Source organism: Podarcis raffonei, chromosome 3 (assembly GCF_027172205.1).
Source record: "Podarcis raffonei isolate rPodRaf1 chromosome 3, rPodRaf1.pri, whole genome shotgun sequence".
NCBI lineage: Eukaryota > Metazoa > Chordata > Lepidosauria > Squamata > Lacertidae > Podarcis > Podarcis raffonei.
This window is the reverse complement of record NC_070604.1, coordinates 82379432-82404670: the sequence shown is the minus strand read 5'-3', so window position 1 is coordinate 82404670 and position 25239 is coordinate 82379432. Positions and strand designations below refer to the sequence as shown.

The following is a 25239-nucleotide window of genomic DNA, read 5'->3' as shown; positions in this document are numbered from 1 at the left end:
TCCATTGGACCCAGCCAGCATGCCCCATGGTCAGGAGACTATGGGGAATGTCACCCAACAGCATCTGAATGGCTACATGTTCTTCATTCCTCCTTTAAACCATAGTTAATGACGATTTAAAGGTGACAGTGCAGCATGTTGGTGCATGCCACTGGAACTGTGGGCACTTCGCTGCTCCTGCATTTCTGCTATATTGCCGGGAGCTAAGTCACTTTTGGGTGTAGTGTTACGTCCAAACCCAGGCTCCTGGTGCTCCTGGTTTGCTTCTCACGACTAAGTTGCTGTGGAGTGGCAACCCCCTGGCTATTTCTCCAGGCTATTTGCATCCTCCTCAGAATGCTTGTTGCTGCTGTCCTGGGTTGACTGTCATTCCCACTTGCCTTCTCCCAATGCATCAGAAGCAGTGCCATTGTGAAAGGTCCTGATTAACCAAGCATGCAGGTGGCCAGTCTAGGCCATACTATGTAGTGGGCATTACCAATGTGCATGAACTGCTCTACTTGCATGTTGCAGACTGGTGCTGCTGCTGCTTCATTGCAGCATTTGTTTGAGCAGGCATCTGGTAGGCCATTTTGAGGATGGGACTACTGTAGATGGGACTTTTGTCTGATCCTTCAGGGCTCTTGAATTCTAAAGGTGGTGGAGGATTTACCTGTATGTGCCACATGGCCTGTCCTGCACCACCTTAGCTAACTTGCTGGTCTCTGCTGCACTAGATGTTGCTTCATTGCCCGTGTTGACAAGAGATTAAGCTGCTATTTTCTGTATATGGAAAGGGGAAGTGGTGCCATCTTGTCTTTGTCTCAGGCAACAAAATATCATGGTCCCTCCCTATTCCCTCAAATTCTGTTTCTTTAATATTATTAATTGTTACCAGGTAGGCGATGGCATGCCTGTGTTACCTTGTGTTAGGGTAGCGACTGATTCTGTAATCGACTGGGAAGCTTATCTAAATATAAATGAATTAAAAGCTTTTTGAAATATTTTTTCATGAATGATTCCTATTTATAGTTACGTGAATACACAAGCTGAGGAAATCCTTGGTTTAAATCTAAGATTAATGTTTCTGACATTTAGTGGATCTCGCTGCTCCCAAGGAGTGTTCGACTAATATTTGATTTGGGTACCATTTATTGCTCCATGATTTAGTGGTCTGAGGCAGTGGGGTTGACCGAGGTTGAAGGGGAAAATATATGTGCTGTTGCTGGAGGCCAGAATCTATATTAGAGTTCAGAAATACATTAATCTGCTTTGTATATAATCTTCATAAATGCTACTGTCAGTTCTCTGACTGGTCTAATTCTTAAGGCAAAGCAGTATCATCCATTTTATTTAGAGCAAGCTGATAGCAAAGCAATTATCAGCAAGTTATTTGGTTATGAAGATTATTTCATAAGCCAGGGAACCAGAAACAAGCACACTGTAACAGATTGTGAAAGGGAACTATTCAGAATGACCACAAAGTCATTGCAGATGTACAGTGGAGCATCTGTGCAACCTTCAGGCAGTCATTTATATACATTAGTGAAGCCATTGGTCTTAGTTTGATTTTTTTTGGTGGTATGCTGACACAAAGATTTTTTGTGCCAAATATTATTAAAATCTGTTTTGTACATCTGTCCATAAGATATTGAATTAAATAGCTAAATATATAAGGTGTGTGCATTTCTGCTCTTTGGAAGTAAGGTCACTATATGAATTTCTAAAACAAGTCTTTCACAGAAATACTTTTTTTGTTCTTTGTTCTTCCACAGGCTTTCCTCTTATCAAAACAATTCTCCTTTCCGTACCTACAAAGAAATTTATACATATGCTTTTCTTGTTGCCGTTGCCTCTATCATTCTTCTCTCCATCTGTTGTTTCTACCTTTCTTGAAATTTAAATTATAGGTCCCTGTCTTTCTTGTTTGCTGCACGTGTTCAGGCATAAAACTAAGCTATATATCCATATTTTTTAAAAAATAGCCCGCTTTGCCTCCTCCCTTCCTCCAGCAGGGAAACAAACCACTGAGCAGCTCGGTTACCATTATGTCTGAAACAGCAAACTTGTGGCCAACCAGATGACCATGGGAAATCAGGAAGCAGAATATGAGCACAAGAGCACTCTCCCCTCCCATGGTTTCCAGCAACTGGTATTCGGAAACATTGCAAGTATTCTATTCTATTCTATTCACTTCAATTTATGTACTGCAGTGGTAGGAAACCTGATGCCACCTGGATGTTGTTGGACTACAACTCCCATCATCCATGACCAGTGGAGGCCAACAACATCTGGAGGGCCACAGATTTCCCAGCTCTTATGGTACGGTACATATGAGAGTACAGTGTCCTATAAATACATGTACACGCACACTGTCATCCTTGACAGTGTCTATCCTTTTCCCTTAACAACAGCAGTAATAGCTCAGTGGCCGAGAATCTTTTCCATTTCCTTTTTTCTTACCCAGTTGTGCTCACCTGTTGTTCGTTCTTGAAATTAAATGCTTCCAAAAGTGATACTATGTTGGTATTTCATTAACTCCGTGGACCACAGCATGGCTCTTGATTCAGACCATTTTCTTGCAAAATGGATTGTTGGTACGGGTTAGTGAAAAGCTCTGGTTGGTTCTTCATCCTTGACCAGTGAGCAAAAGCTTGCCATAGTTAATAGAAAATAAAATATCTTTTCTCTTTATTGTGCAGAGCGTAATTCCGTGGCTGTCAAGCTAAACCAAATAATCTTATTTCACTGAAAACCCACTCTATAAACTACTGGAGGATGATTAAAGGCCCATGTCTTCTGGGCTCAAGGCAAAAGGCAATTTGGCTCAGTGATGAACATGTAGTTATTTTTCAAACCTAAAATACAATTTTAACTAAATGTATCTGGAAAAATCTGTCTCAAACATCCAGAAACACACCGTGTCAGGTTGGCATTTTCATACCAATTCATACTGTGCTGCAGTGCCTGTCTCTCTTTTGAAGTAACTTCAACACCAACAGCAATTTTTGAAATGGAAATGTGCTCACTGATGTGATGTGATTGGACCAACTGAGCAGGAGAGTTATTGACAATCTCTCCTCTTGTGACAGATAACAGTGACACTGTAACTCCGCTTCTTAGGATGTATATAGAGAGAGACAGAGACATCAGCGCAGGAGAGGCTGAGAGGCAAAGCTTAGAAGCTGGAAGAAATGCTGCAAATTGGTTTTGCAGTCAATGATGATTATTAGCCATTCAGTAGAACTTTCCCAATGTCATTTGGCTTGCAATTGTCACACCATTTTGTGTACCGTATGCTGAATACAGTGCAATATATGGTGCCAGAGCAGGAGGTTTGCATTGTGGTACAGGATGGGTTGCATATTTAGTAGGAATAAGTTTGACCTCTCCAGTAAAATAGACATGCATGCACAACTCGTCCAACTGAGTTGCTCCATTTACTTCATTAGGCAGTCCAGCTGACAGAGTAATAACATTTGTTCTGAGAGACTTGCCTTTAGATCTTTACTGGGCCATAGACATGCTGAGTGGCTTACGGAAGTTGCTTCTTTTCCATCCTTGGTTTTCTGCTGTAAATTGAAATACTAGTAATGGTTTTACATTCCAGTAATGAGAAATCTCAGGCACAGGGCAGAATGTGTCCCTCCAGCCTACGTAGGCTTTAGGTGTCTCTCTAGGCCTCAACCTCATCCCATGCTAGCTAGGCTTGCTCTACCACCTCCTTGAGTGCTTAACTGTGACTGCTTCATGCGGGCCAGGATGGAGTTGAGCATGTTATGTATAGAGACCTCTGACTTTGGCAGGCCTGGAATGTCACATCCATTACTGGATAGGCACATTTTTTGCTTCTGGTGCTGCCCATTCCTAGCATGCAACCCGTGAAGGTTGCTCATGGGGGAATGTGACATTTGGACTGAAAAATGTCCACCATCCCATCTCTATTCCATTATGAAGGTATTCCATATTCTTCACATTCTGGGATAATCAATAAAACCAAGGAAATGTCATCCTTCTCAGTCATTGGAATCCAAATCGATCAATAAATATAGGCCTAAATTCATAACAGTTAGGCATGGTTAAGCCTATTGACCTCCAGTGGACTTAAACAGTTACCTGTGTTGGATTTAGGCCATATCTGAATTGTTCTGAGTCACTGTTATTTATTGATCAATTTCCTTCAAGCTTGTAAATATGGTCATATATGGAAATCTCATCTGTAAAATAGAAATTATAAATATCTATTTCTTTAACAGAAATGTTGATTAATGGTTGCAAAATATTCTTTTCAGCCTTAGTATATGAGGATGGCAAAAGAAAGAAAAATATGAGAAGAGGAACCAGATTAGATTCTGAAGAGAAAAGCTCTTACACATTAGAAATTTAGTAAAACTGAAACATCTTTATATTTCACATAAATGTCCAGATCCTGAAGTTGTTTATTCTTAGATAAGTTGCATTGATTTTAATAAGGGTTCTATATATCCAAACTAGTATATTTAAGTATTGCAGAGTTAATTAAAATTCTAATTTAAGATTCTATTTGTTTTGTATAATCTTTAGATGTTGCAAAAATGTGAGCCTTTTTTCTGAATCGAGAGCAAAGGTGGGAAGCCTTCTCTCTGTGTGGTTATTCAGCAATCTTTATTTCTTCTACAAAATTCCAAGTGTCTTGACAACATCACAACTCTGCAATCAATAGAACAAATCAACAACAGGCAAAATTATAGCAAACTAAGCTGTCAATTGACAGGCATATCCCCAGCTATAGAGAAAAGATGGAAGACAATGTGTTTTGATTCTGTTTTAATTGGAGCAGCCTAGATAAGCCAGCTTTCCAAAAATATGTATGACAAGCTGGCAGTTATATTTTGCGTCTGCTACTGTTTACATAGAAGCCCACCTTCCCAGCCTTGCAGATGAGTCTTTCTAGAAGTCGGGCTTTTTGCAGGTGGAAATTTTTACTTTTAACAGCTGTAAAAACAGGCAAAAATGCAACATGTGATACAGTGGTACCTCTGGTTGCGAACGGGATCCATTCCGGAGGCCCATTCGCAACATGAAAAGAGCGCAACCCGCAGCAGCGCATCTGTGCATGTGCAGGTTGCGATTCGCCGCTACTGCGCATGTGCGTGACGTCATTTTGCGCTTCTGCACATGCGTGAGCGGCGAAACCTGGAAGTAACCCTTTCCGGTGCTTCCGGTGGGACGTAACCTGAAAGAACGTAACATGAAGCAAACGTAACCTGAGGTATGACTGTATCGGAGATTTCAGCTGCTGAATTTCTGTCTCCTAGAGCTGTTAAAAACAATGGGTTGGATTGAAAATTGCCTAACTAAAAGAGGAGGCAATACAAGTTGGTATGTTAGGTGCCCTGAGGAATGGTTCATAAAAAAGTAGAATGCTTGGGTAAGTGAGCCAATCACATTCCCAAAGGATGTTTGGACAGCACCTGGACAGCAGATATCAATGCAGAGAGTGAAAGGGAGGCTTTTCTTGAGTCAAAGAGGGAAAAAGCTGATATAGCGAGGGTTAAAAAGTATTAGAAATATGTGGAAAAAACGCTTTTCAACACAAAGCATTTGCGATTGCTAAAGACTATTGTGTTTTAAGCCATTTATTATTATTATTTTTAAAAAAATACATGGTGAAGAAGCACATATGGGAGGAAGACAAAGGCTGTTTGTTGACAATACTTACTTGGCTAAGTAAAAGTGGCATGCGAGGGCAAGTAATTCCCTGAGTTATTCATTCTAAAGGTGCGGTTGGTCTGTAGTTAAAACATCAACAGGGTTCTAATTGTGGTTGCATATGTGTACCTTTGTTCTGCTAGGTGGGTTGATTTGGGTTTTTTTAAAAAACATGTTTGATAGTGTGAAAAAAACATTCAGCAAGTATATGGTCAATTTATAATTTTTACCATGGGATGTCACTAGAGTGCAGATAGAGATGAACATGTTAAATTGCTATCTTAAGGATTTGTTTAGCTTGCTCATTAAAAATACAAGCAAACAACCCTTCATTAAAGCATGAATGCATATTGTAGGGATGGAATTCAACACTATAGGAAGTTGAATAATTGTATGTTACATTTTTTATTCATTTCTCCTTCATTTTTGTGATAATTGAGTTTTTGTTGATGTTAGTCTTATCTAAAGTATTTTTTCCCATGTTGTAAGCCACCTTGAGCAGGGTTTGAACTGTGGAAAGGTGGCATACAAATAAAATGAGGTATGTATGTGTCAAGTAACCAGTCAGGACACCGACCTGTCTTTTACGGGTTTTAGTTTGGTGCAAAACTATTTACAGTGCAGAACCACAAGTTCATGTCTGCCTCAATCGCTAGCAGAATCTGGGAGTGGTCGTTTCCGGGTCCTCCCCCAACATAACAGCTTAGTCACCCCCAGCCTTTTCCTTCTTTCTTTGCGTTTTACACCTCTGCGCAGGGTGGGCAACGGAAGAGACGTGCTTCCCTCTGGCCGGCTTGGCCAGGAGCGGTGCTGAGGCTCCCCAGCAGCATCCTCTGGTCCCTTCCCCTCTTCCCTACTAGAGGTGTGGCTTTCCCCACCACAGGAAGAGGAAGATTTTCTTGCTTCTCAAGATTTTCGGAGCTTCCCTGTAACCCAACTGCCCCTCTGCTTCCCTACCCTGTTCCAATAGCAGTACCCTGACAGTATATATGTAAAGTAATGTAATGCAGATGAATGTGGATAAGGTGTTTTGGCATGTTCAGTTACAAGTTAATGTGCTATGTACGTTGATGAAAGCTTTCGATTCAACTCTTGCTTGCTTTTGGATTGCATCCAGCGATGTGATTTCTGGATCCACCGAGCCATCAATGAAGACTCGCTTAGCTGGCTATGCCTGTATATTCATCACTTAACTGCATTATCAAACCATTACTTCCATGTGGGAAAGGCTCACTGCAAGGAAAGTGAACTTTAATTTCATCTTGCCTCATGTCAAAGGCAATATTTTTTTAATGGAGTCAGTTCACGCATCTCTAACGGAGCTTGCCAGAGGTCGAACAATGTGGTTCAGGCAAGACACAGTATTCTCATGTAGTAAAGGAGGGTAGGAGGAGCCATGGAGGGGAGATGTGTGTCTTGGGATCCTGGGTTGTCCTGCTGAACTCTGATGGGTGTTGTTTTGTGTTTGGAGTCCTGAGGCAGGGCTACCTGCTATAGGCACAGAAGCGTTAGAATTCTGTTGAGGTTCCTGTTTGTGTTCTGGAGGCTGCTTTGTATAATTGCCAGGAGGTCCTACACACAAGTAGGAGTCTGGCGGAGACACATGTCCGACTGGCATGTTCTCTCCCTCCTGGTCGTTCATTCGGGAGATTCAAAATCTTTCTCCAGCCTGAACATCACAGCGACTGATACCTTAGAGGCATCAGCACACTTCAGGATCAGCAGAGTATAGGCAGTCAGCATACAGAATCAGTAGCGCAGCATTTGGCTAAACTACATTCATTTACATATACACATTTGAAGCATCGTAACTCAGCTCCTTCCTCTTCAGCATCAGACAGCAAAGAGAAAGAACAAAGGACAAACGTCCTACATCACAGAAACACAGTAATACAAACATCCTGTCTCCATGACTTCCCACAGTGTGGAATGAAAACATACACCGTCATGTGATAAAAACAATCCCATGACTGCAACACGGGAAAAGAATCCTAACATAAGTGCTCTCCTTTCTCCATAGTTCATGGCAATGTGGGTGGGCAGCTTGCTTAATATTCTATTCTTCCCTCCTACGGAAGTCCATGGGAGGGAAATAGCATGAGCCAGATCTACTGTAGGACTGGTGTGAAGGTGCCCTGTTGATGGGTGTGGTCACAGATGGAAGGGGTGTGCAATATAGTGCAACTATATTCCTTTCCTGTGCCACCCATGACTTGCTTTCAGCTTTTCTGCTTCCGTATTGCAGTCATGCTTCTGCCTAATCGTGTTGACTATCATCTGGCAGGTTTCTAGCACAGGAACCATATTTATTCAAGGAAAATAATAAAAACAAAACAAAGATCAAAATCTGTGTGCAGTCATTTCACCCAGTTACTGGGTTAATTCCCATTAAAATTGGCATATCAAGAAGACAATTTATTCCAGGTTCTCACCAAATCCTGTCTGAACTGAAATAACCTTAAATATGTATGATTTTCAAATAAGGAAAAAGGAAAAAGCCTCCAGGTTCCTAATGAATACCCATGATGGCAAGGCATAGTAGACCAAGTGCGATAAGAAGCTTTATCCACAGCAATAATTCAGGAGCCTGAAAAATGCATAATTTATAGATCAAAATATTCTCTAGTTACTAGTTAAAACTGACAAACCAGTATCAGTTGTCAGATACTGATTTTTGTTACTCAACTGATCACTGGCTTCTTCCTTCTCATTAATGTAAATGTAAACATGGATATATTCGTGGGATTCATTGGGAGCTACTGGATAAGTGCCATGAGATTTCTGTTGATTTCCATATATAAAATGTAAAAAAAGAGGCTTCAACATTACAGTTCCATTTGAAGTCAAATGCTAGCATTGCTGCATACAAAAAGGAATGTGTATTGAAAGTATGGGAAATTGAACTGTTTCAACCATCTACTCCAGGAATTATTGATGCTCTGCTTCAGTAGTGGTGTAAAACCTACTCCACATTATAAGGATAGGTACACTGTAATACCGTATTCTATTTAGTATAGATTTGTTTGTTTGATTGTTTACCCTATGATTATTCTTGCATCTATGCTTGATTTCCTCTCTGGTTGGTGCAACTGAAGTTTGACCTTGTCCATAATCTAAAACTGGTTTGCTGTCCTAACTCAGTTGTAATAGATGAATGCTTTGCAACCGCTGTAATTATAACCTGTACAAGGAAGGCAAGCAGAGCGGAAATGGACAAGGGTTCAAAGATGGCAAGACTTACATTGGCTTGCTTCCCAGGCAGCACTTGAACTGATGACTTGAGGAATGGCAGTCAGGGATTAGGCAGAAATTTATGCTGGCTACAGGGGAAAACTAAGGAGATTAGCCAAGGAAAACTCCTTGCACCAATAGGCTACAGTGTGTCAGCTAATAAATCTTGAACTGCATTAAGGCTTTTACCTGTAGCTTCCTTGCTGATCTGACTAAAAAGGATATCTTCATTTACTGCAGGCACGCCTTTGCCCTTTCTCCTTCCTTCAGTGGATAGGACCTGGGTCTGGCATCAGAGGATTCTAGGTTGGCCGTTCTGGCAATCCTGCAGCACAATAATAGAATGGGATTTTACTTGCAGGTCTTCAACTGGACACAAAGGCAAAATTTGGGATATAAAACAAGTAAGCAAATAGATAATTAAATGCTGCAATGCTTAATTACCTAGAACTGGGTTGGGGGACCTGTTGCCATCTAAACATTATTGGACTCCTAATTCTCATTAGCCCCAGCCAGCATGGGCAATGGCCTGGGATGATGGGAGTTGTAGTCCAACAATATCTGGAGGGCCACAGGTTTCCCATCCCTGATCAGGTAGAATGGGTGCCATAAGAACATTTTGCCAGCGACCATATAACCTTGAAAGGGACTTTGAAGCAAACCCCCCCCTCCCCAAAGTGAAGGCTAACCTAAAAAGTAAATTGACAGAAATGATACTTTTTTTTCTTAAAGTAACTCTGTGGTCTGCTCTGCATTTATCCAATTTGCCTAAGGCTTTGTTTTACTTACAGAAGTCACTTATCCTCAGATTTTTTTTTAGTCTCAAAGGTTTTGAAAGCAGCATACCATCATCCCAAGGTTACATGTGAAGAGGAGAGATAAGGAGATATTAATTATTTGAACTTACCCTGACTAGAAGGATATGGGTGGGTGGGGGCAGGGGCAGCAAACAGAAAAGGTTTGTCACGTTTTCACCGAATGCCTGCTTTGAATCTAACCCTCTGCAAGTCAAAGAGCAGAAGAATAATTGCATGTTGGTTCATGTACAGATTCAGCAACCATGTCTCGTGACGTCAGTCTTGATTGTAACACAATTGTTTCCAACAGAAAGTGTTGCAAAAGGGATTGTAAAGTAAAATAAACAGAAAAGTTCTGCATTAACAGAAGATTTTAGATACATCAGGGTGGTGCCTTGTATCAGAACATAGAGCTGTTTAAATATTTGCTTGAATGCCCCAGTCTTCCTTAGCCCTGCATCATGAATCAGCAGAGATAGCATGAACTAGAGGCTACAATGCGGATTTTTCTAAGTGAGAGCATTCCAGGTTTTGAATTCCCACTAAGCTACGAAGGTCAATGAGTGGCCTTGCTCAAATAACTCCCTCTCTTTCAGGGCCACAATCAACATATTGCTGCCAATGTAAGTGACAGCCACAGATCTAGTTCCTCTCCCTCCCTCCATAACATCTAGTAGAATTTGTCTGGTGTCGTTACACTACAGAGTTCTTGGTTTCACTCCCCCTGTTATCAGCAGCCAGTGTAGGACAGTGGTTAAAGAACTGCAAAACCTTATGCTACCCTGACCAAAGGTAAATTAATCCAGATGTTACAACTAGCTGTACAGATGTTGTGTTCTGGGCTTCTTGGGGTGTGATGCAAAATTCTGCCTTGGCTTCTTTGGAGGAAAGGTGGGAAACTTAGGAAACAAATATAACCTGATGACAGTGGCACTATACTAATGGTGTGCATTGGCACAAATATAACCTGATGACAGTGGCACTATACTAATGGTGTGCATTGGCACAAAGTTTTGTGCCATTTCTTTGCTCTGTTTCTGTGCTGTATTTCCGTGATTTCACTATGTTCCTCTCAGACTTTGGGCTTTTCAAGAAGTAAGGATATCCAAAATGTTGCCTGCAGAGCACTGCAGAGCTCTATATTGCTTTTTAGTTCTATAGCACAGCTGTGGAGGCTTTATTTTTAAAGTTAAAACTTTCATTTAAGTTTTTTTTTTAAAACCCTATATTGCTCTGCTTTTTAGAAAAGAAAATCCAAAACCCACAGACCAACCCTGAGCTCTTCAGAACTCTGCAGGCAGCAGGCTAGGCAGTCTCATATGGTTAGGCCTATTGGTCAGTTGGAGGACACAACTAACCACTAGATAGAAAGGCTGATGTGAAGCTGCAAAATTACACAAACACACAAATACGTACCACCTCTTAATTAAGGTCAGAAAGAGACAGACCCCAGCTCCAAGGCATTGTGAAAGAAAGAAAGTCCCTATTACTTCCCCCACAAAAAGCCCCTGAACCCATTTGACCGCAATTTGGCAGGCTTAATCTATTCTGGAGGAGCTATGGAGTGAAAGTGCATTTCATCCATATTGGTCAAAAGGCGTTATAGCTGTTTTTAGATTCCTCTTTATAGTGAATGGGGGAACACAGAGCTTTGTTTTATATGGAGCAGCTCAGAACATGAAACACAGATTGCAGCTGAGAGGCTACAGAGCGATTCAGAAACAGATCAGCTTTTTTTTTTAAACACACACACAATGCTGGGGGCAAATGGCTCACATGACCATCACCTTATAGCCTTGTTTGTGAGCTTGTAGAGACATCTGATTGGGGCATTTTTTGAAAATGGAAAGCTCTGCTAGTTGGGCCTTGATCCAAACCAGGTTGTTGTAAAGCTCCGACTGTATTGTTGAAAAACGTCTTTGTATGGAAATGGAGAGCCCTGTGTTTTTATAAAGACTGCATTCACATAATTACTGCAGTTCACAGAGTGCATGGACCAAAACCTATTGAAATATGCTGCAGGCATGCCATTGATTCAACAGGACTTTGGATTAGACCCTCAGAATCGTAACTCATGCCGTGATCCATCTTCTTTTCAGTATTGATGCATTGTTGCTGAACTCTTACACACCTCAACTTATTTCAAAGTCCTGAATAGCTCCTCAAACTCCTGTTGTTCTTTTATCTTCGCTGTGTGCTTGAACTGTTACTACGGTGAAAAGAAAGGTTAGGCATGCACAGAGGAGAAAAATGACTCGTAGGTAGGTAGTTTCCAAGGCCAGCCTGGCCTCTAGCAGTGAGCATAATAGACACAGGGATGTGCTGATGTTTTTGTGATGACTGATAACGCAGAGCAGTGGGACATCTGAAGGAGCAACGTGACAACATGCAGACTGAAAAAACAACAACTGGGGAAAGGACCTTGAAAGATCACTTATACTACACTGAAAGAAAATTTGCTTGTTCACCATCTTAGCCAGACCACTGCACAAATGATCCTGGCTATTCTCTAATATCATCAAAACAGGATGCAGAAGAAAACAGTGGATAAAATAAAAACCAGATAATTATTCTTAACCTAAAACATGTTGCTTATTTGACACATGGGACAATAGAGGACATGGCCCTCCACAAAAGACCCAGACATTTGCACCTAAGCTCTACTAAGCTGTTGATGCTTGTAGCTAGCTGCCTGGAGGCCTAGCTCCACAGTTATGGCTGAGCCAAGTCCTGAGCTGCCAGGGGATTGCAGGTCGTGGGCCACTGGGTGAGTTCCACATAGATATAGCTTTATGGCTCGGACCAAAGGTCTTGCCTATTGCAGTAGTCTGTTTCCCACCATGACCAACAAAATGCTTCCAGGAAGCCCCCTCTCCACAACAAGCCTTGAAAGCATCAAACCTAGCCACCACGACAGCCATTAATAGCTCTTGGTTTCATGCGTTTCTCTTACTCCCTTTTAAAGCCTTCTAACGTTATTGCCCATCTCCACATACCGTGTCAGTGAATTTCCTAAGTTTTGCTTTCTGTTAAGAAGTTGCTTCTTGTGTCTGTTCTGAATCCATTGTCCTGGGTCGCCCTGAGTTTTAGTCTTGCGAGAGGAGAAAAAGGTTATTGCTATCTGCTTGTTTTGTACTGCGGTTATATAAATCTCTACAATGTCCCTCCTTACCTATCTTCTTAATTTTTACTGTTAAGCTATCAAATACATTTTTAACAATCCTGTGGTGATCTAGAAACCCCAATGTATAATCCATTTAAACCAAAATACCTCTGTTTTAACTTGAATGGATTTCACTGAATTCTGTGTAGGTGCCATTGGCATAAAGCCAAGAAAAACAGATTGAATTAATATGCTAATTGTCATTACTTTGGGGTTTACATTTTTGAAAATCAATATCTATAAATCCTGCACAGGGCATTAATATCAACTATTTCAGAAATATTATGTGACTGCTGGGATAGCTCAGTTGGTACAGCATGAGACTCTTAATAGCAGGGTCATGGGTTTGAGCTCCAGAGTGCATTGCAGGGGCTTGGATTAGATGACCCTTGTGGTCCCTTCCAATTCTACAATTCTGTGGTTTTATGAGTTTGGATCTATCAGTATGTTTTGACTTCAAAACAGCTGAATTTTGTGCTGATCCTGAATAATGGTCTGTGAAATGCAGCTGCTGCTTATTTTCACACCTGTTACTATAGTGAGAGTAATAACTGATATGAATCTCAAAGATGAAAGTAGGGAGAGGGAGAGGAGCGCGAGCCTGCAGTTCAGACTATTACTTGCACCCATCTTCTTTCCATCAAGTGTATCGGGTCTGCACATTAGCTAGAGAGATGTACTGTATTAGCAAGGTGTCACACTGTTCAGATGCTGTAGGGAGCTGGCAGTATGGCAAAAAAATAATAATGGTTGAGGCAAAACAGGAACGTGCTGCCACCGCAGCTTCTCTTACCTGGGTTGTATGGCAGCGCCTGTGAATTGGCAGGTTCTGGCAAGATCTCGCTTCTCTGTTCATGGCGGCAGCGCAGGTGGAGTGCCTGCAGGGGCACTTCCTCTTGGGCTTCTGCTGCCTCAGGTGACTGCTTCACCCTGCTTCATGACTGAGCCAGCCCTGTAGTTACTAGTACAGTGGACATCTTGAATCTGAACCCAAAGAAAACTGATTGCTCCAGGGTGGGTTGTGCCTGTTCCATCTCCTAGCAGATAAGTATTGTTATGTACTGAAGTTCTCACCCTGGGCCAGCAGGGGGATACTGTAGATAGTTTTCACTCAGGTCCACATATGCAAATAAGGGATTGAAAGTGACGTTCAGTGATTGGATAGTTACAGAAAATGGTTACTGTTGCGTTCTAGTGGAGCTCTATATAAGCAGGCTGGCTGAACCCTTCAGTTCAGTTCTGTTCTGGCCTGTGAACAAACAAGAGCTGTTTGAAGAATCGCTGTGTCGTCTGATATGTTCACCCACAACTTAACAAGTATACTTCCCTTGTGTCTTAATTCTATTGTGTTTTATGTTTGCTTAGTACGGAATGTGAATCTGGTCTGGGACCGTGATAAATTTCATTCATTCATTCCCTTGTGTCTTCAGCAATGCTTGCATCACACCCCATGTCTTACCAAGTGGAACCGTGGGAGTCAGCTCCTAGGGGTCGAGGGGTCTTCAGATCCCCAATAAAATATTTGAAGGGGCCGGGTCCATCAAAGTTGATGGGCATTGCCATTCAAATGCTGTGCGTGTACGGTGTCATGTGATCAGTAATGCAGGGCGGGCTTTACTGCCCCCCAATATTTTATTCAAGTTAGCACCCTAGCAAACTGAATTTTTCCGCCATCGCTTTGTGTGCCCTGTGATCTGAGTTATGAGCTCCCTGTCTGGGGTTCATATACGGGCGCTGCGCTATGTGTTGGTGCTTTGTTACACTGTATATTATACTCTGTCATGGTGACATGGGTGTGGCTCAGTCTTTGATTCAGAGGCAGCTTTTAAAATTTCTCCCCTTATTTGCACTATGTGAGGGGCTGGTGTAAAGTTAGATCATTTGGAGAGCATGACTGTGGGATGAAGGGGCACAGGATATATGACATCTCCATCCTACCTGCCTTCTGCCCACAGCTGTAGCCTGTCTCCCGCTGTGTATCTTCAGAGGCAAACAACTTTGTTCTGATGGCATATCTGGGATCTTCCTGTGGTATACCTGCTGTTGCATTCTCTTTGTATATGAGCCCTTTGACAGCTCCATGGACCTCAGCTGGCAGATTGTCAGTACGGAATGTGGCTTTTAATTACTTAATTAATTAATCAGAAAAAAATCTGCTGCCATATGAGTTTGGAGCTACTTTTGATTTAACTGATCAATCTACTAAAAGTTTTGTAACCCTACTTAAGTGTTCCAGTTAAAAGCACACACTGGAAAGATTTTTTTAAAATTGATAATATTTTAGTCATTTATTTCTTCACTTATATTTTGGGGTGTTTTGTTGAGCATGCTAACTGAAGGACTAAATTACATGTCTTTATTACTTAGAAAACAATAGGAATTATATAAAAAAGCATTTCTACCAAGCGTCATAATGGTATACAAATACACCTCTAGTTTAAATTCCCCATCTCTTTTGATTGTATGCCCCCTTCCCAAGTGCCTTACAGACCCTGGAACAATTTAGATAGAACTTTAATGCTATTTTATATTGATGGGGAATTCAGAGTACAAATATATGCCGCAACTCAATGCGCCTACAGATTCACAGCAAGAATTTTGCTTAAGGCAGATAAAATATGGACTAAGATTTACTGAATTTTAGCTTGCAATGGAATATCACGTTTTTGACCTCAAAAGGCCAGCCATATCCCACTGTGTTGTTTACTGCAAATCAGCTTGGGATTTCTCCTATGTTAAACATAGTTTAACACAAACATAGTTGACTGTATGAGAAGAGAACAATAAAATAAAAAGGTTATTTCTTTTATTTACTGTTGCACCCAATAAAAGGTAAAATATATTCTACCCGGATTGTAGCATTTCATTTTACAGCAAACAGGTATTGCTTGAAGAGCCCCTATAAATATTATGAATTATTTACATACAGGATGCAAAAGCTGTAAATTGTTCAAGCGGAGCATGAATATTGGATTTTGAGACTTTCCATCTTGTTTATTTTTTATTTTTTTGAGACTTTCCATCTTGTATATTGTTTAATAATCAAACAGAGTTAAAATAATTAACTTTATGCCCATTGAACATACAAAAATACAAGTTGTAAATATTCTAGGTCATTTTTTTGACCTAGAATTCTCAAGTTCCTTTTTATTGAGACTTTAGGAAACACAGCTGGGCACAATACAAAGGTGATGTGTACAACCACAAGGACACAAGTTGTTTCTCTGCAGTTTTTATTTCAGATGGAGAGCCAGACCACAAAACAGCTTGCCTAGTTGTCAGTAGCAAAGAATGCTGTTTCCTAGAACCACAACCTAGGAAGCTAAAAAGTGCAGGTTTGTGAGTTCACTCCATTAAGCAGCCTTATAAACCGTTTCAAAAACCAACTTTGAAACTTGGCTCTAAAAATGCTCCCTGGATTGTGGACTGCTACTCTAGCATTAGGCTTTTCATACTTTTTAAAAGTTTACCTGAAAGTTATTTGTCTTAAATATTCAAAGTATTTCACCCCCCCTTTCTTTCCTTTGCAACAGGAAGGATCGACTGCTTAGGTGTTCTCAGTGCAAAGTTGCAAGATACTGTGATGTACGTTGCCAGGTAATCATTACTCTGATAATTAGCTGCAAATGAATAATGCAAATATGTTACCCTTTTAGCCTTGATATTTTCCCCATTAACTCTTCTTAAGATCTAGGAAATTGGTTGTCATGGCCAGCAAAAATTATACATGCATGCACATGCACAATGATTTTTTTTAATGGTACAGTGTCATTATGTTGCATTTTGATGTAACTTTATATATTTTTATGTTCTGTATTTGTTTTGTTTTTGTGGTTCTTGGTTAATTTACTTATGTACACTGATATATTGAATTATGTTACTTAAAAATGAATTATTATTATTATTATTAGTAGTAATAGTAGTATTCTTAGGTTTTGAATGTGGAATTTGCTTTGCATTTCTTATGTACTGGTTCTTTTTTGCTAGGATTTGTTAGCTGGTTAGACAGTTCTATTGAAATATGAAGCGGTATACAAATTAACTGGTACTAAAAAACTAAATAATACTTAGCCATAACAAAAACCAAACCAAACACCTGCCTAAAAATGCAACCAGAAGTAAAGCACTATGTTACGTTGGCCGGACTTCGCCAAGTTAAACTGTTCATGCAAAATACACACAAGGTTACTGGGTTCTTTTGCAGCAGCAGGTGCAGCCATGACAGTGCCTAAACTAGGGAAGGCTATGCCTGTTTGTAAGCAGTCCGTATTCACGATGTGAATGGATTCAAATTGGCAGTGATCATAAAGATGTGATTTCAATGTCTTTCTAACTTTAAAAAGCACTGCTAAGATTAGAAGAATGAGACACACGATTTTGTGTGATGTTGCATACTTCATCTCCTTGCTCCTTTAAAGGCTGCATAAACAGTTGATCATCTCAGTGTCACTTCTAGCATATTTTAAACTCCTTCCCAGCATTTATTTTAGGAACAAAGCATGTCAGATAAAGGCTGGCTTCAAAGAACAATTTTAGTTGGCTCGGGAGGAACATGCCAGTACAGCTACGTTATGCAGAATGATGTCTTAATGATTAGAGACACGACTGTTTATTTAGGGTGAAAGAAACTGGATTCATATAACCTTTGTTTTCCAGATACTTTGAGTTACAGTTATATTCCGATAGCTCTCGCTTTGTAGTCCATGCGAAACAGCAGATAAGTTAGAAGGGTGAACTTTCAGTGAAGTCCAAAACAATTATTTGTGAGGGGGAATAAAACCAAGTTGAGAGTGGGAACTTTTCACAAAAACTTGCGCAATAAGCTAAATGCACCACCCGCCCTTTCAGCAGTTTTTGAGAGATGGCCTGGTTAAGCTTCTGTGCATACCTTCACTTTGAAATGGCTTTCTAGCATCATGAAATCTAATCTGTTTGGGTATGTGAATTATACGAATATACCTTATACTTTTTTTATTAAAGATTTTCTTGTTTTACAGAAGTATGTGTAATGTCTCTCATATTTTTTCCATGTAACATTTTTACAAATCAGTTTCATTTGTTGAGACATTGGGGGGGAAAGGGGTGGGGGGGGAAGATGGGTGGGGGTGGGGTCGGGTGGCGATGTTTCTATTTTGCTTAATGTATGTAAGGTTTGGTGTCAGCGTTGCTCGTGCAGGTTCTCTGCTGTTCATTTGTGTTTCTTTGGTGGTGAGAGAGGTTGGAGTTGGCCTAGGGTGTGGTTGTTTGTTTGTGATTGGCTGTGGTGATCTTTGTTTTGGTGTGTGAGTGGGGTGGGTGGGTGTTTTGGATCAGGTTAGCCATATTGATTTGTATGCTGTTGGTGGATTATTGTCATTGTCTTGTTGGGCTGTGTATGTGATAAAGGGGAGCCATACCAGGGTAAAGATGTCTTCTTCTGTTTGTCCCCATGTCAGTTTCAGTTTATTGGTTAATTTTTCTAGTAGGGCTGTTTCCCATACTATTTGGTACCATTGGTCCATGCTTACTCCTGACAGGTCTCTCCAGTGTCTGGTTATGGTGTTTCTGGCTGCTGAAAGTAGGTGGGTTATGAGTTCTTTGTGGCGTAAATGGGCATTGTTGTCTTGGAAGATGTTTAGTAGGGCCAATTCTGGGGTGATGTCTAATACTTGCTTAGTTATTTTACATATTTCTAGTATGGGAATATACCTTATACTGAGTCACACCTTTGGTCCATCTAGCCCAGTAAAGTCTGGCAGGGGTGCTTCTAGCTTCTTATCAACAGCCCTTTTAGCTGGAGATGTTGCAGACTGAACCTGAAACCCTGACTCTTTCCTCTGACTTAAGATGTTGCGACATCTTCACATTGATTACATGATCTCAGAGTGGCCAGAATTGTGTTGGCAAAATAAAGAAACCACCCCTTAAAAATAATGGTACACGAGGATTCACCCGTTGGGTAGTGAACAACGTACAAACAACTCTGGAAGGTGTACACTGAGGATTGATTTAGGGGCCATTTTGGCTTCTCTAAAAATACTTCTTTCACACTGAAAATATTGTGACCATTTGGTGCAGGCCTAGTTCAAAGAGAGCAAGGGTGAAATTAAAATATGAGCTGTATAATTTTAAACCACTATTTCATGTGCCAGAAACAGAAATGCTTTTTGTCCATTCAGCTGCTCTTGCAGATTTGTGTGTAGTGGCACTCCTTAATCCCATGTCATGCCTCTTGCTTCTGTTGTCTGCCTGCCAGCCTCTCTGGCATAGCAGCAGCAGCAACAACGAAAACCCAGAAAAATCTTTTTGAGGTAGAAATCAAGGGACAGTCAAAATTGGAGGCTGAACATAAATATTCTGAGGAGAGGATTACTGATTCCATTGGGCCAGGATCAGAGTTGCTGCAAAGCAGAAAGCTCCACTGGAAAGAACGGCATCTTACAAAAGGCAGAGATTTGTTCCTATTCATTTTTCCGCAGGAGATCAGATTTAGAGAAAAATAAGGGGGACCTGCAACAAAACATTGCAGTGTAGACTGGCTACTGCTGTTTGAGTGTTCTAGTTAGTCAACCCTGTCTCCAGGACAATCCATTCCCTTCCTACCCTGTTTTATGTACCCCTCCGAAGAGTCAGTCAGCTTTCTGTGACCACTGAATGTAATGTATGTGATCAGTCTTCATCAGGCTAGTTCTGGGGTTCCCACTCTCTTTAGGAGGTATTTTAGATGCCCCCCAAATACCTCCTTTTCTGCTTAAATGGTCTGTTTTGTCTACTTTAGGGATCCACACTCACCTATGAATGTAGGAAATTGGATGATACAGTGGTATATTGGGTTCCGGAGGTCCGTTCTTAACCTGAAACTGTTCTTAACCTGAGGTACCACTTTAGCTAATGGGGCCTCCCACTGCCACCGTGCCACTGGAGCACGATTTCTGTTCTCATCCGAAAGCAAAGTTCTTAACCCGAGGTACTACTTCCAGGTTAGCGGAGTCTGTAACCTGAAGCGTCTGTAACCCTACGTAACCACTGTATTGGTACATATCAGCTAGATTCAGATGTTACTCTGAACCAGAGCTTTCCAAACGTTTATGTTGGTGGCGCACCTTTTAGACATGCATCATTTTGCGACACAGTAATTCAGTTTTACTAGCAACCTAGAGGTTAAACTAACCCCTTTCCAGGCCCAGGAGGAGCACGGTGAGCATTTGTGCAACATACCTACACAGTACAACACTCCATTGTGTCGTGGCATACAGTTTAGTTTTACATAAACAAGCTTAACCTCCTCCTGTGCTTATGAGCTACCACTTCCCTCCCTCCCATGCAGCTGGGAAGAGGAGTACGGAAGCTTCTGCTTCATTAATTGATTATTCACAGGTCTCACCTAGATCTGAAATTGTGGTTAATTTTACCAGCAGTTTGTTTCAAACAAGCAAGCTTCACACACAATGGTTTGAAATTTGCTTGTTTGAAGCTAATCATAGTTAATATTGACCAGTTTGTTTGTAGTTTTTTCATTTATTTATTATAACAACAGACAGGTTGTGGAGGGGGGGATAAAGCAAGAAAAATTTGTTTAAAAATAATAAGTTGTTACAATTGCTGATAAGGAAATATGGGGAAAGGAGGTATAGTTTATGATTACAAGGTCTCTAAATCAAAACAATTACAAATTTCTATTTTTGAAAAGATAAAAGTATCAATAAACTAAATTCAGACATTTACATAGACCTGTGGGATATAACACTCCAGTTTGTATATGAAATAAAATTAAATCAAAGGGTGAAGAAACAATTTTGAGCACTTTGGGACCTGGAATTTTTTAGCTTATGTGAGGTTTTTTTTAAATAACGCTGATTTACCAAGTCTTGACATAGTCTAATAGTTCAGATTATTGAAATCAAAGGTCTTCCCAAACTTGGCAGTTCTGGCCTAGGCTGCAGTTGAAAGATGTGAGATTAGTTTCTTGTTATTCAGATCTTGACCCAAATTTACAAATTCAAAAGAGTCAAAAAAGGGGAGGGGATGAATTGTTTGCCTGGTTATGCGTGAGATCTCAGAAAATACTTTTGTCCAGAATTCCTTTATCTAGGTGCAGTTTCAGCACATGTGTTGGTAGGTCCCAGTATCCTGGCAGAGTAGCTTAGTGTGGTCTATAAAACAGTTGAAAGAAGAAATGTAACAATTATATAGGGAAGTTGTTAGTACTGTATGTGGGTTGTGTTTTTTTCTGCACACATAGTTTCAGTTAATTAGTCAGTGGGGTGAAATTTTGGCAGAGAGCTTAAAATGGAAGGGCACTTTTTATATTACAGAAATAGGGAAAATATTTTCATTTAATACACAGTGGTAGAATTTTCCTTAAATTCTAATATGTCTCCAGAATCCTACAAAGTCACTTACACTGAGGTTTGGGTAATATGCAAAATTATTTAGATGTAAAAGACAGATGGTTGATCAGCTAAAACATTTAAATGGTTGGTAGTTCTAATAACAATTAATACCTTACTGTAAAAATAGACCGAGTGTTTCAACAGCATTTCTTGCAAAAACCATATGTCCAACCATAATCAGTGGCTTGGATCCAAATATTCTTATGCTTGCGCAAAATCACTTTTATCTGTGCACTGGTCTCTTGCAGTAATAATTCATATTTATTATATTTCAATATCTGAAAAGTTTACTGGCAAAATAACTTCTGTTTTCTCGCAACTTGTAGAAAGAAGCCTGGCAGGACCACAAACGGGAATGCAAGTGTATTAAGAGCATTGAGCCCAACTTCCCCCCAGACTCAGTGAGGCTTGTCGGCAGGATCATTTTCAAACTAGTAAGTAAACTTTCTACCTGTGATTGATCCTTGAAAAAGTGTCTGCCCTGACTCTGTGGCTGAGGAGGCTTATATTTCACAGAGTTGTTATTGCTTCTGTTATGTACTGAAGTTCTCACCCTGGGCCAGCAGGGGGATACTGTAGATAGTTTAGGTCCACATATGCAAATAAGGGATCGAAAATGACGTTTGGTGATTGGATAGTTACAGAAAATGGTTACTGTTGCGTTCTAGTGGAGCTCTATATAAGCAGGCTGGCTGAACCCTTCAGTTCAGTTCTGTTCTGGCCTGTGAATAAACAAGAGCTGTTTGAAGAATCGCTGTGTCGTCTGATATGTTCACCCACAACTTAACAGCTTCATAATAGGTCTTGTTGGGGAGAGGCTAGAATAAGAACTGGCCGCCCAAGTTTCCCAATGCTCCTTGCCGAAGCAAATTTCCTTCCCTGCCAGTGAGAGCCTGGCATATTAATGACCTCGAGTGGAACTTCTTGAATTGGCTGCCTATGTGGATGTAGCTAGCTTCTGTTCATGTTGCATTATCCTCTGCAATTGGCAGCAGGGATGAAACTATTGTGCCATCACTTACTCGACTTTTAAGATACATGCATGCAAAAAGGCAGAAAACGGTCACATTTGTGTGAACCGCTTTTGTATTTATTACAAATGTATCCTTAGGCACTGGGATGGAAATGCAGAAGCAGAAGGACAGACTATACTTCAGAAGAATAAATTCATAAGTAATACATGTCATAAAATGCAAGCAAGTTGCACCAGAATAGTAATATGAGTAAGCAGCATTGAAGTCCTGACTGAATCAAACTTGCTGTAAAGATTATAATTGCTGGAATTTGTGTACTTAGTGCTGGCTTCAGAGTTTAGTCCTTAGCTTGATCTTAGATGAATCCAGAAGTTGTATGTTTACTCATATGTCGTTTCAAAATTTTCACAGCTCAGATCTCTATGGGGGGCTCATCGTCTGACATCAGTTTCAAGGGGGCTTCTTTTGCACATGTTCACAAATGTTGCATATCAGAAAAATAAATACCTTGTGTCAGTGAATGAATTCAAAAAGGTTTGTAACAGCCACCTCAGCTGTGCTTGACTCAGTGTGGAACTCAGTGGAGCATATGGGTGAAATGTGTTCTGCAAAGCAAGGTGTGAAAATCAAGAGAATAAGAATAAATGAGTTGTAACTTACAACAAAATGCTACTAATGTTTTCACAAATATGAACAAGAACGGAGTAATGCTAATGATTGCTCTTTTAGTGCTATACATAAAGGATTAAAAGAATGATTAAAAATGGATTTAATGATTTAGTCTGCCATCCTTTTAATTCATTATTATTATGCTCACCAGTTAAGACAATCAACATGTCCATCTGAAGAGCTCTACTCTCTTTCTGATCTTCAGTCAAGTAAGTAGACTTTAGCCCTACTTTTTTGTAAATGCTTCCCATGTTTACTGTGTAGCATCCTGAGATTTAACTTCCCCTTGGAACTTAAATCTTGACTCGACTAAGTAACACCTGAGAGAAGAGCTAGAAGGATTGTGCTTTGTGTTTGTGTTTTTGGTTTTTTATGCTAACTAATATGTTTTCATTTTTGGGTTGTACAGTGCTTTTGGATTTAATTTCAGAAGTGATCTAGAAGAAAAATACAGACAATTGGAAATCAAAGAACAAATGTTTATGGTATCGCGGATAAGCAGCTCTTCTGTATTGGAATCCATTTATTCACTCTGCCATTGGCAACTGGTTGCCCTCTGTGAGAACAGGATGATGGACTAGCTGTGCCTTTGGCCTGATCCAGCAGGACTGCTCTAATGCTCATACGTAGATTACTCTAATATTTTGCGAACTTCTTGGTAATTTGTTGCATCACCTTCTTAAGGATGCCCTATACTACTTTCAGCCACTGTTGAATGATGGGCTGATGAAGGATTTTTAGGAATATATAATCAATACACATTATTACAGTGGTACCTTGGTTCTCAAACTTAATCCATTCCGGAAGTCCGTTCCAAAACCAAAGCGTTCCAAACCAAGGCGTGCTTTCCTATAGAAAGTAATGCACAATGGATTAATCCGTTCCAGACTTTTAAAAACAACCCATAAAACAGCAATTTAACATGAATTTTACTATCTAATGAGACCATTGATCCATAAAATGAAAGCAATAAACAATGTACTGTACTTTGCAGCTTTGATCCATTTGCGCAGTCACACAGTCAATCAATCAATAGCTGAACAGGGTTCCACACAGTCACAAAAATGAAAAAAAAAAAGCCCCAAAACAAAACCGCAAAATAAATAGCAAAAACAGACAGATCTCAGCGTAGCTCTCAGAACGGAAGCGTGACACTCAAATCTGAAGCGTAACACTCAAAACGGAACATGTTCTGCTTCCAAAAAAGGTTTGCAAACTGGAAGACTTACTTCGGGGTTTGCAGCGTTCAGGTTCCAAGTTGTTCGACTACTAAGCCATTCAAGAACCCAAGGTACCACTGTATTACTATTAGTATTAACAACAGTAGTAGGGTTTTTTTACCACCTTTCTGCCCACAAGAGCCCCCATGGCAACATCTTACTACAGTCCAAAGATCATTGACCTGATTTTAACTTATTTCCAAATAAGCATGCTTAAAATTGCACCACAAAGGTAGTACTCACATGTGGCATTTAAATCATTTAATTTTTTCCTGCATCTGCCTAGAAATGTCCGTTTTATTTAAAAGCAAGTTTTCTTCTTCTTTCTATCCTGCTTCCGCAATATTCACCATCATATGCACAGATGGTGGGAATGGGGCTCAGTGGTCCTTTTAGTATAACATGTGAAAAAAGGGGCTGCATACGCTATTCATAGCCATACTTCTTGCAGCGTTTCATCTTCCCGGAAATGGAACAATTTTAATTTTCTAAACCCCAGAAAATTAAAACAATTTGTTTACTCAATATCATTTCACTTTTTACTTCCTTTGTCTTCAGTGTGAGATGGGAAAGTTAGCTCCTGATCACTTGCTGTGAAAACTCTTATGGGACAATTTTTCTCAGACAATGTTTAATTCTGACATCTTGGCCAGATTCCAGTCTGGATAATTGCCCTCTGTTTTTTGATTCTCTAAATTCTCCCCAAAGTTTTGGACGGATATATTATTCTTGTTTGCATCTGTCCTGAACTGAAATGTCCCCCACATTGCATTCTTAAACGGTTGCTACTCTCCATCCCAGAGGTGGTTTTGCTTCAGCGATGGGTGAAGTTAATACTGTCTGCCTGTCTCTGAAATAAATCAATAAATTCTGCAATGTGCATTGTGGTCCTTTGGGCTGAATAGGTTTTTTAAAAAAATATAATATCCTGTTCTTAAAATGTAAAAACGGAAGGAAAGAGGACCATGGGGCCATTTCCAGGGGAAAGCTGTAATACAAGCACACAAGTGTAGTAGCACTACATTTCCCTGGGGGTGTATATTTCAGTGTACTTTCTTAAGGCTTCCCCCTTCTATAGACAGTGAAGTGGGGTAACTGGAAACCTTCCTTCCTAACCTTTTTACAAAGCAGCCTACAACATCA

At 40.3% G+C, this 25239-nt stretch overlaps 1 protein-coding gene across 9 annotated transcripts in view; it reads left to right on the top strand.

The window, feature by feature from the left end:
* Nucleotides 1-25239, top strand: part of SMYD3 (SET and MYND domain containing 3) — a 349559-nt gene that overhangs the window by 16444 nt on the left and 307876 nt on the right. For all 9 annotated transcript variants that reach the window (XR_008329628.1, XM_053382716.1, XM_053382715.1 and 6 more), the window contains exons 2-4: nucleotides 16395-16458; nucleotides 21560-21667; nucleotides 23028-23085. Coding sequence is in view for 8 of the 9 variants with exons in the window: in XM_053382716.1 (XP_053238691.1) it covers nucleotides 16395-16458; nucleotides 21560-21667; nucleotides 23028-23085 (230 nt within the window). In the remaining variant the exon portion in view is untranslated. The remainder of the gene's footprint in view (nucleotides 1-16394; nucleotides 16459-21559; nucleotides 21668-23027; nucleotides 23086-25239) is intronic.